The following is a 23,780-nucleotide window of genomic DNA, read 5'->3' on the forward strand; positions in this document are numbered from 1 at the left end:
TTTAACATTACAAGGGAAGAGAAAGACGGTAGAAAAATTTGGATTCCACAGTCTTGTCTTGTAAACCAGTTTGATTATAACAGAATGTGTATTAAGAGGAATATCCAAGGCTGTAACTAAGGTCTTTGATTAAAAAATCCTGTTGTCTTTGAAGTCAGACATGTCTCTTAACTCAATGCTTCTATATAATTCAAACTGTAACCACTGTCGATTTTTTAAACAAAATTTCTATATTGTCAAATTTGTCTTGATGTAGTAACAGACCTAATATCTTGTAAGTCTTGGTTTGTATATTGCGATGATTGATTATAAACTTCTTATATTGCTGCATGTAATATAGACATATCTTATCATTGTCTGTCCATCTCTTTCCAGATCTCATTGAAATTTGATATGCTAATGTATGTGGATTAGATAGTTGTTGAGTTAATGTCCATAACTATTGGTAAAAATTTGATTGGGTTGTAATGAAAAGGTATAAATCTTTAAAGCAGTTCTAAACTGTATCTTGACTGTCTTAATGACATGTCTCACATGACATTTGGTGTGCAAATTTTCATGATTTTAGCCAGGAAATCATTAAAACTACCTGTATGGATAACGCTAGTCCACATTTCTCTGGTTTTGGTTGATATATGTCTGGTTCTGATTTGTAAGATGGAATTGTGGTGTACAACTGACTATATATATTTATAGTACATCATCTACATCACAATATATTGAATAAAGACAAATCAGTCAAATATATCATTGTATTTTTCTCTTTCAGTAGAAGACACAATTATTAGTAGAACCAATAACTGACTGATATTAATACATCAACGCTGAGATCAACTAGATGGTTGGAATCATGTGATTGTTTTGATTTAGACATAGTGATTGGGATGTACATTAATATTTTTAATGGAAAATGTGGACTATAATGGATAATGTTTTTTGAGATATATCTTTACATACACTAAAACACTGTTAAAATAATTTGGATATAGAAATTGGGAGTAATTGAAGTAGAGTATATATTAATTACAGTTCCATTGTATTCCAATATATTTTGTGATTGTCACAAAAAAGTTTGTGACATATTTTTAACCACATAAAATCACAGAATAAAATGTTGATTAATTATTAAGATGACTAATTTAGAATATTTATACTATAGAAAGTGATTGTCGTCTGCTAGATGTTTCTGTGAGAATTGGTAAAACAAAGGTTATTTCTGGAAATTAATCAAAGGAACCAAATCAGTGACAGTCAGTTTTGAGAAATAATACAATCAAAGTGTGGTAATAGGATTAAAGCCTTGTTTAATTCTGGTAAAAAGTGAGTGAAATATATAGGTTAATAGTGACGAAGTATTTGATTTGTTTTGATTAGTGGAATTGTAGATGTGTGAGATTACTATTGAGACAGTTGATGTTATTACAGAGCAGCGTAATAAAGGCTGTTGTCAACGGGCATGTAGTATATTCCGATGTAATATGGATGTGTTATCCATGTTAAAACATTCTATAATATCAGACGACAGCAACCCTATCCTCAAACACTATGATTTGCAGCGACAAGTTGGAACTGCAGGTCCAGAAAATGTCTGGAAAATATTTGAAGCTATTCGGCTCGAGGATAGCAAGGTAAGTAATTCTAAGTTTATTGCTTTTTCATCACATTATTTCAATGTATCAAATTTTATACCAAGTTTGTTTGTTAAACTGCCTGCTTTTTATTACAATATATTCAAAATGTAAATGTCAAAAGTTGCTTATTTATTGTCAAGAAATGGTATATATGCTTTTAGATTCAAAATATATGCGAGACTAATAAATTTGGTTTTGAAGTAGAATAAATATTAATTGAAACTTTACAAGCCAGACTTATATAATATAATTAACGATCCTAATAAAAAAATGATTTATTCAGTACCCTAGCTGAAGAGCACAAATGTTTTTGTTCAACTATACTGTAACTAGAGCTGGGTATCGACTACAAAATTCAGATGTTATCAATAGCAGATTACCAATCAATAATCGATTAATAATCGAAATAATTTAATTGAGAAACCCTGTTAATACTAAATTAAAAACATGCCAAAATTCTGTATTTTTTGGGTCAATTCTGCGTCATTCAAGTTTATTCTTGCCTTTTTGTACTTAAGGGAACCTATGTGAAAGAGATTATGACATGTAATTTGGACATATAATCGATTATGAAATTTGATAATCGATTATCAAAATTATACATTCGTAGCAACGATAATTGATTATTTCAATCATTTTACCCAGCACTAACTGCAGTAGGCCCTAGTTCAAAAGTAAATGATAATAGGCATGAGTTTTTGTCTTAGATATCTCAGAAGCAGAATGGCATTGATTTTGTGGTACAATAACTAAGCAATAACACACATTTTATGGTTTAATCCATTTGATACCATTCAAAGGAAAATTTGTGTATTTGAAAACCAAGAACTATGATGTTATAGCTTAAAAATCATTGAATACATGTCAAATCAAAGAAGTATATGTTCTGTATTATTTCAAGACAAGCTGATCAAAAGGAATAAAATGGAAATTAAAAAAATGTTGAAAAAAAGACTGTATTTTATTGACATTTTTTATGAGAATAAACAAGACAGACTAGAACTTGATTAATTGAAATTTTGAAATATGTTGAAAGATGAAACATTGTTTATATAAGAAAATGAAATTATATTATAAAGATGAAGTAATAGGACTAGTGAAAGCTTTTATCCACTTTATGATTTCCTGCCTATGTTTAAAATGTCAGGAGAATTGGTTAACAAGCAGACATCTAATTAAACAAGAAATGACATCAATCAACTTTGGCGACTTTGCGCTAAGGAAATCTTCAATATATTGAGTTTCAGAGTTTTTAACGAAGAAATTATGTTACTTTCAGCTGCCTTTCTCTTGCTATTATTAACATTGTCTGAAAGGATTAGAGATTCTATTTTAACGTTATTACCAAATATCAAGAGAGATCCTTGGTCATTTCATTTCATTGTCTAGCTAGTGAAAGTCAATTGACAATATATGAATGGCAGTAATAACTTGAATAATAAACTCATTGAATATAGACACACTGACGTAATACTGTTGCTGGTGCATTAATTGAAGAAAAGTGACTATCTAATTTATTATTTGAATCAAGAGTATCGTTAGGGATTTTATCTCAAGGGGCTTGTCCTGAGGGAAAGGCTCTAAAATATTCAAGAATTTGGGACAATTCAGACAGCAGTGACCGTTAAGCTAAGCTAAGCTTTCTATTTGTTTTGATGGCAAGGCTTACGACTCTGGTTTCCCTGACATATCTTAATGTATTTTATCCTTTGCTTTTTAAATATTAAATCTGTGGGATTGTATGAGAATAAAGATTTCTGGGATAGTATGAGAATTAAAATCTGTGGGATTGTATGAGAATAAAGATTTCTGGGATAGTATGAGAATTAAAATGCCTGGGATAGTATGAGAATTAAAATGCCTGGGATAGTATGAGAATTAAAATCTGTGGGATTGTATGAGAATAAAGATTTCTGGGATAGTATGAGAATTAAAATGCCTGGGATAGTATGAGAATTAAAATTCCTGGGATAGTATGAGAATTAAAATGCCTGGGATAGTATGAGAATTAAAAATGCCTGGGATAGTATGAGAATAAAGAAACGCGGGATAGTATGAAAATTAAAATGCCTGGGATAGTATGAAAATTAAAATTCCTGGGATAGTATGAGAATTAAAGATTCCTGGGATAGTATGAGAATTAAAATGCCTGGGATAGTATGAGAATTAAAATGCCTGGGATAGTATGAGAAATAAAGATGCCTTGGATAGTATGAAAATTAAAGATGCCTGGGATAGTATGAGAATTAAAATGCCTGGGATAGTATCAGAATTAAAATGCCTGGGATAGTATGAGAATAAAGATGTCTGGGATAGTATGAGAATTAAAATGCCTGGGATAGTATGAAAATTAAAATGCCTGGGATAGTATGAGAATAAAAATGCCTGGGATAGTATGAGAATTAAAAATGCCTGGGATAGTATGAGAATAAAGAAACGCGGGATAGTATGAAAATTAAAATGCCTGGGATAGTATGAGTATTAAAATGCCTGGGATAGTATGAGAATTAAAATGCCTTGGGTAGTATGAAATTAAAATTCCTGGGATAGTATGAGAATTAAAATGCCTGGGATAGTATCAAAATTAAAATGCCTGGGATAGTATGAGAATAAAGATGTCTGGGATAGTATGAGAATAAAGATGCCTTGGATAGTATGAAAATTAAAATGCCTGGGATAGTATGAGAATTAAGATCTTGCCAGTAGGAGGTTTATGAAAAAAAAAAAAATAAGCAACTATATATATATATTATGATATGAACCTTTCCAAATCGCAGTCAGTTCACAAACTGACAGAAGTTGGTAACTTATAGAATAGTAGTCTGAACCTGATGTAGGATTATAATTCTTAATCATGCCAAAGAAAATTGATCTCTGGTCAGAAATTTGATCTTAAAAGGCAGAATTGTTCATAATTTTGGGAATGTCAGGTTAATAACCATAAGGAATAAGCGATTTTTGTTGTTGAATACATAGAAAGGATTCAAAACCATTTTATTACAGATTGTTGCATAATTTTGAAAAATATTGTGATATTTTCACCATTAATAACTTTAATTTAAACTGTCTTTCTTGGCTTTGGTCTGTCAATTATTTAGTTTAATGATTTATTTATTAATATTTTATAAAATTTTTTTCACCGATATAATTGCTGTTGTTAAATAGGTAAGAAAACAAAGCTTATATATAAGGAGGAAAGTGTCTCTGTGTTGCTATGACAACTGTCTAACAGTTATTCTTTATGGTCAAATCTCTTTGCACTGATCTGATTATCTGTACCTATTCACAGCTGCTATCAGGATGCTACTTCACAACCATCATTATCTCCTTTTACTAGGCAAATGACAATCGTATGACAGTACTAGCACTCTAGCAGACATCATCTCGGTTGGTAATGGACATTAATCTGAAAAACATTTGTTTTCATTTACATATTCAAGAATTGTTTTAACTTGCAACATGCAATATTCCTCAGTCATATTTTGTGAAAAATCTTAAGACTTATTGATAAATCAGTATTAATTATTTGGTAATTATTTGGAGTTCAAATGTACAGTGTACTCTGTGATATCTGAGTTTTCTGACATTTCTGACATCTTTTTCTGGTTCAGATTAATCTCCTTCTTATGTCAGTTTAAAAAACTCTGAGTACTCTGACATTCTGTGTATTACAAATTACGACACTAATCAGTGGTCCTGACACAAATAAAAATCTGTATTATCCAACATCTTGTCACCTTAGTCACTTATCGCCAATTAGATAATCACTTGTATTATTGATAATCCAACATAAAAATAAAAGATCGCAGATACGTGAAAAGGATCTATTATGGTGATTAATCACTTTCAAGATCAAGGTCATTACTTTTAGATCAAATGGCTTGGGTCATTTTCAGAGGTACCCGTGTCATTTATTACATCGTAACTACGGAAATATGAAACCTGACCATTCGTGTTTTTTTCCACAATTATCAAGCAATTAATGTTAATCTTCCTGCGAAGCATTTCCGTTCTTATGTTTCTCTGGCTATGAAACAGCAGTGCCCTCCCCAACGAGGCAGAAAGATTAAGATATGAAATTTGTTTAAGGTAGAAGAACAATAAGTGGTATTTTAAACCGAATGAGGAATTTTAATAAAATGTTTTCCGACAATATTAATTCCAATAAAAAGCTCATGTGTGGCTCAAAATATGAACAATTAGTTAATAATAACATATGAATTGTCTTTTATTATATTTTCTTGTATTGTAGAATCTTATCTGGCTCACTGAGATATATATAGTAAGTATGGCACATGTTTAAAAAATCTCAGAACTTTGAGTACTCCGGCACTCTCGCTAATCACATATTGTTTTACAGTTTCAGTGTATATCGGATTACACAGAGTACACAGTATTGATGTCCAAATCCTGTAGGCCTGTCGTAGGCCTGTCCTGTAGGCCTGTCCTGGGTCCAACATAGGGATATTTCATGAAGGATGAATTTTACTAAACATTCTTTGAATCCGACCAATTTATAAAAATTTAAATCTTCAGCCTCACAATAAATCAGCAATTATCTGGATGAACTAAACTGACAAAATTTTGTTTATGGTAGTGGTAAAAAAAAATGGAAATCAATATTACAGCAGCCATTAAAATAACCATCAGATTGAGTAATCTGACTAATCTAACCCTACCCCTTGTACTGTATTGTGGTACTTCATGGGACCTTAGGATATTGTAGAATATCCGGTAATATCTTAATGGTTCAGCTTTTTATAGCTACCAAAAGTTATACCAAATTTGTCTCTTGTCATAGTGACATTGTTAAAAAAAACAAAAATGGATTGCATCTACTCTGACAAAAAGTGACATTTTATGTGCAGCCGTAATCGTACCAATATATATTCAGTAAATCATGTTTGTTGAATGGGTAGCACCAGATTTGTCAACTACAGATCCAGTATATTTTATAGGTTAGCAAATTAAAGATCAAGTTTTATAATGATACATTATTTTGTTTGCGTTGTCAGTTGTTTTCTTGTACATTCCTGTTAGAAATCAACTGATTGTTTTTAAACAAAGCCATTCAAATCAGCTAGACACATTATTTGTGTTTTCTTCTCGGAATAATGTCGCAAGAGTTTTTAATGCAATATTTTGTATCGACCAGTAAAATAGATGATAATCTAGTGAAATCGTGAGACGTGAAATTGAATAAGTCTGAAGAAAATTTGATTTTAAAAGGAATAGATTTGGTATTAGTGTAGTTGAGATGAAGATAAAGTTCTAAATGAGGTTGTAGGAGTGTGACAGTTTTCATCAATGATATAAAATATAGTCCAAGAGTATTATTTAAACACTGTAATATACATCAATTTTATCTTTATCCCTGGTCCGAACTGTTCGACTCCAGATTTTATTACCCTAAACTTATTACGATACCTCTTAGACAGCAAGGCGAAAAATTAAGAGCCATGAAAAATATATAGGGCCAAGTGAAAAATTAAGATCCATTAGAAAAATTAGAAAGTTAATGAGCTGTTAGAGAAATTAAAAGCCATGAGAAAAATTAAAAATCATGAAAAAAGTAAAGAGCCATGTAAAAATTTAGTGCCCAAAACATAGACAATAGTCATTATTGATAATCAAAATTGCACCAGGAAGGATACACTGTTTTACACAAAAATGTCTCTCTGACACTCTCCCAGGCGACAAGCCGTCAAAATCATCTGTCAAAAGCCAGTTTGTTTGTGTGTATAGCATACAGTTTCTTACCATGGAAAGGGTTTGCCTAACTGGTGTTGTGTGTTATACACATTTTAAAATTTTCATCATAGGTTCCCTAGTCAATATCAACGACCTGCCATTTTGTATTTGATCGCTGATTGTAGTTTCTTGTAATGGTACCACAAGGGGTGTATGTTAGTATTTTCAGGGTGCTCATCTATTTCAGATGCCAGAAGCCAGTGTTCAAGATATTGGTTCATAGATATAGAACTATGTCAACCAAATCATGGCTTGGATGAGTATAAAAAATAATTGTCTGATAAGATTAGAATATTACTGAAAACGTAATGTATTGATAATGTTTTTCAAACTTTATACACATACTAATCTAATAGGATTTCAATTTTATTGTTGAAAATAATGTATTAAATTTAGTTTCTGATTTGATATTAAGCCATTATTAGTGTCTATGTATGAGAATTTAGAATTAGTGCCAACATTGTAAGATAAGGTACATTAGAGATATTGGATATTTTCATTTATTGAAAGTTAATTAGGCTCAATGAAGATTCCATTTGCCTCTAATTGACATGAACTTCTGTATTGAATGATAAGAGTGTAGGTTAGTGCCAGTGTTTAAAGCGATAGTAATGTAACAAGAATTCAAATTGATGCAAATAACTGAAAAGAAAAGCGTGAATTTCCATGATTGGGATTTTGTAAATAATGACTTCGGAAAATTTTGAAAAAAATAAGAAGAAAATTCATAGAGAAAGTCATTCTGTTCCTGGAATTTTGCAGGATATCATTTCTTAGCTTACAGATGTGCCATAAGCCAGATGCTTGCCTGCTAACTGGGGTTTGTTCCTAACATAGGTTGGGATAGTAGCTTGAATGGGAAAAAATCTTAAGGTTCAGATGGGACTGTAATTTGAGGCCCTGTGTGTGACAGGCTGATCATGAAAAAGATACTTCTACAGATTGAAATTTCACAGGAACAGGATCAATACCACTGTCCTGGCAGAATTACCCTAGAGGCATAGATGTTGTCCATCTTCATTAGGTTTCTTATCTTCATTAGCCAATTCAGGATTTAAAAATTAGGAGGTAGTACCCCTTTTCATTCATTGTGTAGTAATTTGTCAATAATCAGTCTAATTAAAATTGAACATTAGCTTTCGTCAAATTAACCTTTTGACCTAACTAGATGACGTCTGCTTTAACCAATCAAATTTCTACCCTCTCCAGGGCTGTGTTTACCAGATAAGATCAATAAATTAATTTGATCTTTTAAGTGGGCTGTGGTTAGACCTGGACTGAAGGGGCCATATTAAAAATAAAAGCTTATAAAAAAACGTAACGAAATTTCGGGTTACAGATGGTAATCTGCATGATGAACATAATGAATTTGCACAACATTGGGATAATAACACTGGCCTTGAAGTAAATATGTGTAAAGTTATGAAACTAATATAAAATGAAACTTTGAAAGGATATATCAACAGAAGCATTAGATAATACAAATTTATAACAGTTAAATCAGTCTATGTTAAATAAAGTGAGGAATCCCAACAGGTTCAGGTCCCCTGTGAATTGTCAGATATAAAAATAATAAATCATTGTGGATGACTAAATGACATTGTTCAGTACCAATATATTGTCTGTCTTGTCTCTATATACCATTATTCTCCTTTAAATATTCTTCAACAGTAATAAAAGCTGATCTATCGATTCTTCACCATAGTAAAAACAAATGATAAATCTGTGTCATGGTTTTACCAACCTGTGTTCAATAGCTTGATAAGACAATCTTTCAAACTTTTTTTTTCTATATCAAGAGAAAACCTAATCCCTCATGGGAAGGAGCAAATAAGATGGTTAAAAGAAGTGACAAACTAATTACCGGTAACAAAAAGGAGAAACTGCATAATATCAATGTAGAATTAGCTTGCTTTATGGACAAGTATTTGACAAAGCAAATATTCTGAAGAACATGGATCCCCTAGCTCAACAACACTTATGGTTTTTGCCTGGAAATCTTGAAAGCTTATATGAAGCGTATCGTTAGGAATTTGGCATTGGCAAACTTTAAACTGTAAACATTGCACTTGATCATGATGCACATATTGACTAAATTGTTAACTGAACCCTGAGTGTTAGTGGCATATGACCACACTTAGTAACAACCGGTCGCATAAGTTGGTGACTTGAAAGGGTTAACAAAAATATTGTAGAATTTTTAGCAGTATTGAGTACAGAAGTATAAGAGCAGACACAGTCCTCTAGATAATACATCTATATATACAGTTGTCTCTATCAGTGTAAACAATCAATGCCAGTGTATAATTTTCTAATTTGAATGCATGGAACTTATTTTTCTTACACAATGAAATAAGATACATGTATTATGTATTCTGTATAATACAAGAATTAATGCCCTATTTTTGTTGGTTTCAAACCATCTAACAGTAATGGCAAATTAATTACTTTTAGATGAATGATAGACCTATCAATCTAAGACCTTGGTATTATTTTGGTTTCATTCATTGTACTTCAAGGAATTAAATCTGCAGACTTACATCTCTGACTGAATTAGAGCAGTAGCCTAGATTTAAAACTTTCTTCATCAGATCATTCTAGGTTACATATTGATCATGTCTTTACATCATTAAAAAGGAAATATATAGTGTCTAACCAAGTTAAGTGCTTTGTCCAACATATATGTCAAGAAAGAACCTAGATGTTGTAACCCGATTGTAATCGTAGTACATGTCAGAGGGCCGGATCAAAACAGTTTCTAGTCTTCTGAATAAGACAAGATCCAGGGACAGAAATTGAAAATGATGTCACTGTCCTGGTACATATCCCTCGTTACACATTTCAGGGTATTGCCTTTATTCATTATTTTAGTGCGTAAAATCATTGCTAACATGAGTGAATAGCTATAATCCAAATCTTGAACAATGTTGAAAATTTGATATTTTGCATCACATGGTCAGTTTTATTTGAAGTTCAGTTGAAAGTTAAAATTCTATCCACAGCATGGGTACTTTCCTTATTGCCTTTGAAATTGTAAACAAGAAATGCATACTGATTTTGTGTTGATTCTTAGCAACATAATTATTTGTGTTGTTTCTTAATAAAAGGAATTCAAATGTATAATTAATCAAATGTGAAACAAAAGAAATGCACTGTGTACTCAAATCTGTACATTACTGGATTTAAGATGTGGTTATTGGCAATTGAATTCTACAGACTGGAAAATATGTAGACGTAAAAGTTAATAACAAACAAAATCATTCAATTGTGCACAAGGTTTTAACTATGTATTTCATATTATTGATGGTTTTCCATTTATTGAAAATTATATTTGTATAACTGACAAATAATTAAATTGATTTTATAAATCATCTTGTAGGAAATATCTATTACAGTAAAATTCTGTCTGTATGTGTTGTTACGCTAGTGTGTTTTTACATGTCTATAGAAATTCATTTTTCGTTGAAGTCTGGCAATATAACTTGGTTACAAGTTAGAGCAATAGACATTACACTGTTTTCTGAACAAAATCAGTATAGTGTATGTTTATTAACAATCCCAATTAATTATTTTGAATAATACGGTGAATAATAATTTTGAAAACTCAAATACATCTTTAACCACAGCCATCCTTTGAATTTATAACCCATTTTCATAAGGGGACTTCACTTGCCATTCATGGTCTTGACAAATTTCTATATCAACTCATGTTCGGTCCAATTTTATCTCCATGGAATTTCATTAGATCAGATATAGGCAATGGAGTGTTGCACAAAGAAAACATGACACAAAACAACTGGGTCTGTGTTGTTATCAGAATGGCAAGAATTGATCATGAATATGTCAGATCCCATACACTGGACTTGTCAGCTAAAAGATGTTAAAAGAGGTGGTGATATATTTACAGTGGAGCCCTGTTGGTGATAATCTGAAAACATGCATATTTATCATGTAAAATAACCCATTAATGATGATCTGGTTAGTATTTCTTCATGGCTGTGATTATATAACCTAAATAAAGAGCTACTGAAAGAGCTAGACAAATCTGGATAAAATTCTGTATCAAAACTATTCTTTGATTTTTCAGGAAGCATCTGTGTTTTGGTTTGAGAAGAAAGTGGCTGATAAATTACACAAACCCAGACGTAGAGAAACTGTATCAGAGATTTTACGCAAGGATGTTACACAGCTATCGCGAATACGACATCCAAAAATTATTTCAATCCAACATGGGGTGGAGGAGTGCCAGTAAGTTTGCTTTTTATACATTTCTTAGTTAAAGTTCAACATGAAAATAATAGAAATGTGACAACAAGCATTTTCATAAACAATTTCACAAAAAAAATTCTTTCACTTCGAATATTTGAAGACTTTGAATAGAAATACAGACTTAAGCATACAGAAAACACCCAAATGTTAATGATCCAAACCACTTTATGAAACTCCAAATCTTATAACATATCTGCAACACAAAACATTTCATTTGAGGAAGTATTTCATGATGAAACATATTATCAGATGTCTGGAAGACTTAGCATACTCTGCCTGATGCAAACTCCTTTAATGACTCGGTGAAGGTCAACCATAAAATTATATATCACATTTTCCAAAACTAGCTAGATTGACTGAATCACAGAATTACAAAAGTAACTGAATTGTTCTCAAAATGGTCTCCAAATAGCCTCCAAAGACCTACAATGTATCTGTATTAGCTATGACTGTTGAACTATTATCAATGGAATACTATCATTTGATAAATAGTTAAAATTCTATGATATTACATTAATACTAAATATTTCCCCAAGTAAAACATGCACTTTATTTATGGGATAGATCAATATATATTTTTCCAATAATTTCTGGTTGAATGAATATATCATTACAAATCTTATTGAATAGCCTGAAGACTCTATGATGTCTTTGTATTGATAATTATAATTCCATAAAGAAATCAGTAATTGATGATGAACTTTACCAGTTGGAGAATTTGACCTATGTGAACTGAAGTAATTTGAATTCTGGATTGTTAAAGAGCATTAGTGTAACTCTAATTAATGTTTTCACATAATCAGCTTACATCTAATCTTATGTTACTAGAATCAGAAGTTATATTTGAAAAATTTGATTTTTTTAAATGATATGCTGTAGAAGTAATTTGTTAAGCTTTAAAGTGCACAAATTGTATATGTGGCTTCTAAAGAATTAAACTTGATATACTTCAAGTAAAATGTTAGGAGAGGAAAAACTATATGAAATATTGGGCACATGGGCTTTTGAAAAAAGTTGACAACATGATTATTCTCTATTGAGGATATGTTTTTATGACAAAATTCAAAGCCTAAGCAGACAATTTAACCAGTAAATTCAGATATGTTGTTAAGTAATATTAAATTTACACTTGCTTTCTAGTTAGACCCAATATTTTTGTATGCAATCACATATTACTAGAGAGTAGTCAACCATACTAGACAATCAGGACTTGTTTTTATAAAATTGTAACTTTAAAATAATCGTAAAGATACAGTATGAACATTGAGTGGTCATTGCCATGAAATTATTGACCAATCAGAAATTTGACAACAGGCTCCTGAATGCGAGGTTACAGATGCTTGCCTTGCAATGAACATTTAAACTATGTTAATTCACTTAATTCGTTTGCTATTTATTCAATAAACGTGATGTCGGTTTACTTAGATATTCTAGTCTGTAAAAAATTCTAAAAAAAATCAGTCTAATTATCTGAACTGTCTTGAAATCAAATTAGTTTATTGGCATGTATAATCTCAGGGGGATATATAGATAGGTTTGCTGGGTTTCCAGAAAAACATGACTACGTTTGAAATGTGTGTATTAATTTGGAGATAGTCTCTAGAGAATTACAGCCGTCTTGGAAACTTTGATTTGACAAAATGATAACTTGATGTTATTTCTAGATACACATTTCCTCAGAGTAAAATAAATGTTATCACATTAATTCTATTGCTTCCCCCTCAATTTCAACAAATTATTTTTATATAAAAGCCAAATTCTCTTGTCCGGATATTCAGATCAAGTATTAGAAAAAAATATAAAAAATTAATATTTCAATCGATTCCAAATTCCCTGAAGCAATCAACTGATAAATTTAGTTGCACTTTAGTTTCTGATACAAGTATTTTCTTCAGGAAATGTCCAGTGGGAGGAAGTATATTTTTTCTGAATTATGTATGTGATATCAGTGCAGATTATGTGGGATCTTCTGAGTTTTGCTGATCTTGATCATGTTTGAAGATTAATTTGGGTAACAATGATATAAATAACATGATAAAAATAACTAATTTGATTGGTTAATTGTGCATAATGTAACTACTATCTGCCCCCCCTATTCATTTTACTGTTTCAAACTCCATATCAAAATATATCTAAAGAAATGTCTGCTGTTAATAAAAGAAAGAAAAAGAACAACCCACATGATTCCATTTTAAGATTGATTTACTATAAGTTCATTAGAGAAGAAAGATGGATCAAATTTTTCTTTAATATAAATTTTTGCCTTCTTCAAGAAATGAGAGAAATGATAAATGGAAAAGATTTGAAAGTGGTTATTAAGAAACAGCATGGCCACAGTCTGCTTTTATTTCTTTCCCGAGCTTGATTTCCGTCATATAATGTGATAATAGAGAAAGAACGATGGTGGGCGAATTATTACCATTTTTATGGACAATTGCTAAGATATTTCTTAGTGATTGACTTTAGTCATGACTTCAAGATAGCTTGAAAGTTTCTCCCATCATTGCCAAATACTTTTAGAGTTGAATTTTCATCTTGGCCATCTTAGCAAGGCTCCATTGGTCTTCAGTAAATGAAAGTTGTGTGACTCTGAAAGACTGGTTATTTGTTAAGTTTCAGAAATCAGTCTACCTTGAAGATATCAATCTAAAAGTGTTTAGAAAGGCCCAGTTAGTGTTGACATGACGTCAAACTCACTGATACAAAATCTTCTGACCTATAATTATGACAGAGGCAGACAATTATGGTTTCATTATGGTGTCTGGTCACATTATTTAAACAGATTATGACTTGATGATGTTGAGGGGAATTGATGAGGTCAGAGTTATCAATGTAATTTAGAGGGGTGAGCATGTCAGAACATCTTATCTTCCTCTCAATTTATCGACTAGTATCTTGTTCAAACATTCAATTATTTACTTGCACGTTTCTGTCTGTTAGCTTAGCTTTACTTTAATAACTTCAGGTCTAAAAGATAAAAAAATGAGCCTCGTTACAAGATGTTGTATGGGAAGAAATACAGATTTCCCTTCCAGTTTACTATTTTAATACTAACAACCTCTGTATCATTCATCGTTTACCGTGGTATATACCCAAGCGGCCATTACCAAGCGACATCACATAATGTTAATGTCATTCACTTTAATTCACATTATTTTATATTTTAATGATTCTTTCAACTCTCAACATGAGAAACTCACTAGCAGAATGGCATCATATTCTAGTGGATCATCATGAGCCCAAATCTAATAAGCTGAAGATTGACTTCAGGAACTATAATATTGTCTATCAGCAGAGTTTTTGAACCGTTACATGTTATAGAATATAATTATACCATGTTAACATTAATATCTATGTGGAAGTCATAAGGGATGCGTATTAATACATTGTATTAAATTTGCAGAATAAAGGTGTATTTTGGGAACAGTATTGATATAAAGTAACCAAAGTCTTAAAGAACCAAGTCTTCAACATTAATTTCATTGAGTAGCCATTTTTTCTTAGCTAAACCTCATTTCTGACTAATAGTCTGATCATGAAACAGTCTTAAAACTTTGATTACTGATTGGCCGCTAATAGTAAAGAGCAGAAGTGGTTTTATTGTGTACTTAGCCAGACGTCCAATCTTGTGAAACGGATATTAAATATTGTCTGACCAATGGGGATTTCATAATGATTACAAATGGCTTTATCCAATAACTGTACTGTAGCCAAAATAAATACAGACATCATTGAAGGAACTATTTCCGAATGGCACTACTGACAGATTAAAAGATGTAAGGCAATAGATTTGAAGAAGATACAATAATTCCTTTTCTTTATTAGTATTTCTACAAATAGATCTTGGTTGGCAAAATGATTTATTACGTAATGTGTCTCTTTTATTTTAGGGAATTAAACGGAAATTTTCATGCTTTTTCTAACTGATTGATTATTCTAGAATAGTGAGAGCATAATTAGCATCATCCAAATTTAAATAGAGCGTAAAAAAGGAAAAAAATAATGAAGTTAATTAATTGTTAGATTTGATAGATATCATTCACAAAGCTAAAATTAAACTAAGTTTAGCTTTTCTACAATAGTGATCTGAAAAAGTGTAGCTTGATTGGCAAGTCTCAGCTAGCCCAGTGGATGGTTACCCTTTACTACTATTGCAGGGCCGTAACTATATCAAGGTGAATGCCTCCTGATGGTTTTAGACAAAAAAGAGATTCTACCTTATGCTTGGCATTTGAGAGGGATGACATAATTAAATACAAATCAACCACCATAACGTTGTGTTGCATATTCAGAATGGATACCAAACTTCTCAGTGTTAGTGTATGGACATGACTTTATAAGGTTAAATTTATTGAAAGTAGAATTCTAGTTTTCTGAGTATATAATAAACTCATTTCACAGTATCTCATTACAATTGATTTGTATTTAATTATGTCATTCCTCTCAAATGCCAAGCATAAGGTAGAATTAGAGTCACTAAGATGTCAATCTCAAAGATATCTAGAATGTTGGTAGAGTAAGTTTATTTTGATGGATCTCTGAATGTTGGTAGAGTAAGTTTATTTTGATGGATCTCTGGATATTGATGGATCTCTGGATATTGATGGATCTCTTGATGTTGATAGAGTATTTTTATTTTTTTTTTTTTTTTGAAAGCTTTTATTACTAATAATAGCATATTTACAACTTATTTCTACTACAAAGATTACTAATAGTATTTGCAATAATATAGGTACAAATAATAATAATAATAATAATAATAATAATATAAATAAGAATAATAATAATAATAATAATAATAATATAAATAAGAATAATAATATAAATAAGAATAATAATAATAATAATAATAATAATAATAATAATAATAATAATATAAATAAGAATAATAATAATAATAATAATAATAATAATAATAATAATAATAATATAAATAAGAATAATAATAATAATAATAATAATAATAATAATAATAATAATAATATAAATAAGAATAATAATAATAATAATAATAATAATAATAATAATAATAATAATATAAATAAGAATAATAATATAAATAAGAATAATAATAATAATAATAATAATAATAATAATACAAATAAGAATAATAATATAAAAAAAGATAATAATAATATTTATCTGTTTAATTTCATCAATAGTAAATTACAAAAAATATTACAGGCCAGACCATCTCTCCATGTGTCTTTTCAAGTTTATCGTCATTCATCGCTATTAGTTTTTCATTTTCTTCAATTTGTTTAAGTCTCTCATTTAAATGTAAGAGGTTGGGAGTGTCTCCCTTAAATTTACAATTATGAATATATAGTTTTGCATATAAAATTATGAAATCTATTAATTCCTTATATTTTCCGCATATTGAATAATTTAAAATAATTGTTTCCAACGATACAATGGCTTGAGTCGAGATATCGTTTTATTTGCTCTTAAGGTCATTCCAAAAAGGATGTAAATCATTACATTAAAAAAATGTTGATAGAGTAAGTTTATCTTGGTTGATAGTTAAATATTGGGAGAGTAAGTTTATCTTGGTGGATATCTTAATGCTGGTAGAGTAAGGTTATCTTGATGGATCTCTGCATGTTGGTAAAGTAAGGTTATCATGATGTATCTCTGAATGTTAGGTAGAGTAAGGTTATCTTGATGGATCTCTGGATGTTAGATAGAGAAAGGTTATCTTGATGGATCTCTGGATGTTGATAGAGAAAGGTTATCTTAATGGATCTCTGGATGTTGGTAGAGTAAGGTTATCTTGATGGATAGTTAAATGTAGGTCAAGTAAGTTTATCTCAATGAATATCTGGATGTTTTCAAGAAATTCATGTTTTTATGCCATTACACCAAATAACAATTACATGTAATAAAGTACATCCTAGTATAATATAGTATTGCAGTGATTAATCTTGTCCTCAAATACATTGGAAATATTATACATAATAGCTGTAAGGCTTATAATAGCTTAGTGTTTGTTAGCTTAATTATAAGACTCCCACATCAAGTTGGCAAGGTCATTCTTGGCAATTAAACAAGTTTATGAAATAGATCACAATCATTATCTAGTCAGAATCTTAAAGCATTCCATGTTTTGCCTATCTGATCTTCATTATCCCACTAAATTGCAGATTAACATGATGTAAAACCTCCAATTATTCATCCTGATACTAACTAGTAATACATGTATTCTCATATAGTTTATTTTTAATGGAAGTTTCATGTAGCAGTCAATAATATTCTTTTTATTTCACCCACATTCAGGATCAGTGAGACTAGAGCAAAGAATGAGAGTGCCACATACTTTTTGAAAAGGACAAATAAATGAGTCAAGTTACATAAAGTTTGAAGAAAGTGAATGAGTCAAGTTATATAAAGAGTGAATGAGTCAAGTTATATAAAGGTTGAAGAAAGTGAATAAGTCAAGTTATATAAAGGTTGAAGAAAGTGAATAAGTCAAGTTATATAAAGGTTGAAGAAAGTGAATAAGTCAAGTTATATAAAGGTTGAAGAAAGTGAATAAGTTAAGTTATATAAAGGTTGAAGAAAGTGAATAAGTCAACAGAGTCTAAAGAAAGGCAACAAAAGAGCAGAGAGTTATTGAGATGACAGTATTAGAAAGATTTACAAAATTAAATGTACAAAAAGAAAGTGTGTAGGAAATACTTCAGACAAAAGTTGTAAAGATGACAGAGAAATTCTAGAAGTTGAAAGCAAATGAAAAAAAAAGTTATAGAAAGGTTAAAAACATAATGATTGAAAAAGTTACAAAAAGGTCACAGGAAATGAGAAAGTTAAAAAGAAAATGAATGACAAAATTTGTAGAAACATTAGATTAAGTGAATGAGACAAAGTTAAGAAAGATCGTGGAGACCATATTTGGAGACACTTGACTAAGTCTGTGAATATATATATGGTATAATCAGTCCATGATAAATGTGGAAGTTTAGCCTCAATTTTATTCATGTATTCTGTCTCTGAGAACAGCAGTATAATATTGAATCAGAGTTGGAGATGTGTTTTATATTTCTAAGACACTATTCAACAGACTAGACATAATATAAATATCCCAAGATTTCTATATTTTGATTTCTAAACTATTATTATATGATTTATGTATAATTTATACTATAATTGAAATAATTTACAGATAATAGACCTTGTTCAGTTTGAATAATCAAATAACTAGACATTTTTCTTTACCTAATAACTACTTATACCTCGTCTGATCTGTTTTTTACCAGACTACAGATTGATTGTGAAGAAGTCTTAACTGTGTTCTATTCCAAAAATGGCTGTTAATAATACCTCATTATTAGGGAACTTGCCAGCTTCATCAAATACTTTTTACTTTGTTTTTATTATGTGGATTTATTTAAAGATTAAATTCAGATAATCTTATTTAAATTGGTGTTTTATGAGTTAATGGGCTCTTTTGAGGATTGTATAAAATCCAGTTTGGTTTTGGCCAGTTACAAGAACTTGAGGTTTGGCATTTTAAATTGCTTGAAGCAACTGTGCAACTGGGTTTGTCAACTCAACTCTCTTTCTGCAAGTCCATGTAGCCTGTATTTTTAAAAAAGTAAATAATTCAACTGGCACTAGATAATTTTTAGGCAGGTTTTGATTAGTAAACTAGAAAAATGTTGGGTACAGCATGAATTTGATAGCTTAAAAAACATTTTCAAGAATAGAATGTCTACTACCAAGTTAAGATTAGGGATCAGATTGTTTATACATATTTGATAGATAATGTTGCTAAACAAATCAAACATCATAACTAATTGGAAAATACCCTCTAGCATAGAAAATGTTTTATAAATACAATACCTTTTATGTAATTGTGTTGTTGACATGAATAATCATGTAAGACAAGAACAGAGCAGAGTTATCAACTACATATATCTGAGATCTAATAACATACTATAGTAGGTCTACTTGACATGCACTCTATGTTGACAGGATTTCTAAAGGATTTAACATGCAACTGAAGCTCTGAAATCTATATGTGTCAAAACTAGTTTCTTTTGCTGAATATTGCTAAAATATAAATTACCAAACACATCAGGAGCAGAGAAACTAATTTTTTCTAACATGTTGTATGTCTGCTTTTTCATTGACTGTTTTGATACAAAAATATTTCCATTATATGTGCAATATATTTCAAGCTATTGCTGATATCGTAACGTAGCCAATTTGTAATTTGATGAGAAGGCATTAGTTTTTATCAGATGACATAGAAATTATTGGAGAAAAACTGTCAAATTGGACGAACACGTAAATTGCTTCTCTATTGACCCTATTTATCTTTAGATCATTGATTTCTTTAAATTGATGCGAGGTTGCCGAGACAAGCTAGAGATAAAATATTAGATAATTACTCGATGGCTCGAAATAAGGATCAGACTGTCCATCATGTATCTTGTTAGTTTGTTAATGAGAAAGAAAACCTTACTCACTTGTTACTTAAATTGGTTCACTTACCATTACCATGCTCTCTCTTGATCTGAATTATTTTCTGTTTTATCAAAATCTACTCATGAGAGTCAGAAATTAAAGACCTTACTGATTCTAAGACTAAGCGTTCTACTTGGATTTGCTACTTGAAATTGTAAACTACCACAATCTGTGTGTCAGACAAAGGTGATGACTTGGTTAATTTTCCTTTCATGTTCAGTAACATATCTCAATCACCAGCTTATGGTGTATATTTCCCAACTCATATGCTATTCTTGGGCTTTCTGGCTAAATGTCAAGTTGAAATTGCTGAAACCTCAAATATCATTGTATGAAATTTTTTTGGTCATTATGGACAAATACACCAAATCTGCTTCTAAAATTTTTGCATATTTATTTAGTCCCATCTGAAAATGATCTGATTATATCTCATGATTTTGGCCTATATTGTAGTGGCTGACATGCAAAGCTGACCATGCATACTCTTTTCGAAACACCTGATGATACTTCTCATTTGAAGTCCACTACTATACAATTATTGCTCCTAATTTTGTCATGCTTGGACAAGATTTTTGGTTATTATTCCGCTTTTTCATATTTTTATTTCCCATACATTGTTCCAGAGATGGTATAAGTTATTCCATCTAACACAGTCTTAACTAGACCAAAATGATTGAACTTTCAAACATTAATAGAATAACATCCTTGACATATTAAAACTAAAGGTTAAAATGATATATCATTTGAAGATATTGAGTATTTCACAACAAACACTGAAGAATATGATATAATTTTTTTTTCTGTCCATTGGTGGTTTTCTGTCTAATTAAAATAAGACTAAACTTTCGTTCCGTTTTAGCTTTTAATTTTAATATAGCCACATCAGTTGGGGTCTAAAGACTGGCCTCCTTAACATTGTCAAAATAACCTTTTGACCTAACTAGATGACATCTGCTTTAAAAAATCAAATTCCCTCACCCTCTAACAAGATGAGAGAAGAGAGCAGAAATTTGGTTGGGTTAGGTCAAAAGGTTATTTTGACAAAATTTAAGAAATCAATCTTAAGACCCTAATTGAAGTGGCTGTAATGAAAATACAAGCTAAAAAACACAGAACGAAAGTTTGGTCTAATGTTAAATAGACTGATAAATCTTGTGACTTTTGGAAAATTATTTGAATTATTTTCTATAAAGTTTACTTTAAATTGACCTCAGAATGAAACTAAAAAAATTACTGTTTTAGGAAATTTAGATATATGCCATGATATATCAAACAAGGTATATGATTGATCTGTCATTCAACAAAACTATTTTACAAACCTTTATTAATATTCTTGTTATTAATGTTATAAGATGGCTTATAGATAATTTTAATGATCAATTAAGATTTTAATTAAAGTTTGGGATCTATTTGGACCAGTAACAATGTAATTTATTATTTGTGATTCTAGATTCTAGAACTGTGAATTGTGTTAGTCAGAGAATCATTATTGGCAGTCATGTAGTTTTAAAATATTGAATTTAGATTGGTGAAAGGTAACAGTTGGAATTTTTTCCACTAGTATATAAGTGTATTCTCTGGTAGCAAGTTGTCATATGGTTTTAAGATAAGTAGCTCCCATTTTGACCAATATAGGTCAAGATATGAATTTTCCATCATAGTGTTTTGTAACTGTAAGGACAGAAAAACTCCCATTTCTTTACATTAACATGGCAAAATGTCAGAGAAACTGTGTGTGACTTGAATAATTCCAACCAATTTACTTGACCCTTAGATTGAATTGTAAACACCTTAAGCTTGGAAGTGATGCCATTGAATCAAAGTTAATATCTTAATTCTTTAAAATCTCTTCCACTTTCCTGCCTTTAGCAGTTCTTTCTTCCATCACTCAACCATAATCTAATAAATGGTTTGGAAAGTACCACATGTTTTTCTAGAAAATGGCGCTCTATCTAGTGATGTTGTCATAAAAAGTCTTCAAATCAAATTACCAGTAAAAGATTGTGATTGATCTTTAAAAGGTCTCAGTTTAAAGTTGGTCATTTAGGAAAAGCTTTTATCTTTTGGTATAAACTAAAGTATATATTTATTTAAGAGCAATTTTTTTTGACCAATTTCTATCATGCATTGAAAGCACAACCTGATGATATTTAAAAGGTTTTATGCATTATGTTTTTTTAAAACCTGATATCAAGTTAACATTGACCCATTAACGGTGATAGAAGTAAAAACAGTTCTTATTCCAGGTCTATTCATTTTATTTTTGTCGAATTTTCATTAAAACTTAAGGGCAGAAATTGGAAAATTCCTCAAAAAACATTTGTAAATTGTTATATTGTATTTTTATCAAAACATTATCTCATAATCACATATCTTGAGTAATAATTGCAGACGTTAATGGCATGACAACTGGATATTTAGATTTTCATATCCTCCCAGATACTTTTCTTAAATTGTAGATGAACCAGATGTCAGATTTTTGGTCTAAGAAGTATTTAAGGCATCTAAAATGGAGCTCTACAATCAAGGATTGCCAAATTTAAATGACTACGTGTGTATCAGCTATTCACTTTAAATTTTAACTTTTCAATGTTTCAATGTATCAGCTAATTTGTAATATGGGAATATAATTACGTCACTGTCTATGTCAGACAGATCTGACATTTTTTTTTAATTTCCTATTCAGTGTTGGTCAAAGGGTGGGTTTGCGTCCATATGTCTGATTAGACATTATCAGTATTAAGTCTTTTAGAGAAGTGTCTATCAATTTTTGATCATTTATTGTATAACATTAGTTGTGAAATTACCATGCTTAGTTATAGTGATTTTTTATGAATTATTACAGATTTTACAACCTTAATTCATAACGCATTAAATTAAAACAAAATTGATTAGGTTTGGTTGGAACAGCCTGTTAGCCTATATGTCCAGGATGGTTGTAGACTTAAATCTGTCCTTAGCGTAGCTTGAAAAAATTGACCTTAAAGTAGTTGAATGTAAACTTAAATTTGTCCTTAATGTAGGTTGAATGTAGACTTAGAATTATCCTTGATGTAGGTTGAAGGTAGACTTAGATTTATCCAAAGAATAGATTGAATGTAGACTTAAATTTGACCTTAATGTAGGTTGAATGTAGTCTTAAATTTCCCTTTAATTTAGGTTGAACATAGATTTAGATTGTCCTTAATGTAGGTTGAAGGTAGACTAAGATTTGTCCTTAATGTAGGTTGAATGTAGATTTAAATGTGTCGTTAATGTAGGTTGAATGTAGACTAAAATTTTTCCATAAAGTAAGTTGTATGACTATTACTGACCCTTTATTTAAAAATTGATATTAAGAACAAGTAATTTTATTGTCAACTGATATTATAGATTTATATGTTCTGTTGAGAAAAAACGCCCAGTTACTTTGAGAATACTATAATTATTAGTACAATCATGTCATTTTAATGATAATAATCATCTTCTAGTCAAGAAGGGTCATCTGAAGTTAATTTCCAAGCTTTATCTAACAAATATATATTTTTATCTCCTTCAAGTAACTGTAATAATACGACATAATAAGGTCGACAAAACACACAGGTTGAAAAATTTTAATCTTTGTATTTTAAAGTTCATTTAAGCAATGAACAATGGACCCACTGCAGTTACGGTGAGTAT

At 30.2% G+C, this 23,780-nt stretch overlaps 1 protein-coding gene across 1 annotated transcript in view; it reads left to right on the top strand.

The window, feature by feature from the left end:
• Positions 1 to 1,493: 1,493 nt before the first annotated feature.
• The window catches only part of LOTGIDRAFT_127669 (hypothetical protein), a gene marked incomplete at both ends in the record, with an annotated part of 43,960 nt that continues 21,673 nt past the window's right edge, over positions 1,494 to 23,780 (top strand). The window contains 2 exons of the mRNA XM_009063453.1: positions 1,494 to 1,628; positions 11,470 to 11,630. Coding sequence (XP_009061701.1) covers positions 1,494 to 1,628; positions 11,470 to 11,630 — 296 coding nt within the window. The remainder of the gene's footprint in view (positions 1,629 to 11,469; positions 11,631 to 23,780) is intronic.

Source organism: Lottia gigantea (assembly GCF_000327385.1).
Source record: "Lottia gigantea unplaced genomic scaffold LOTGIsca_58, whole genome shotgun sequence".
NCBI classification, from domain to species: Eukaryota; Metazoa; Mollusca; class Gastropoda; family Lottiidae; genus Lottia; species Lottia gigantea.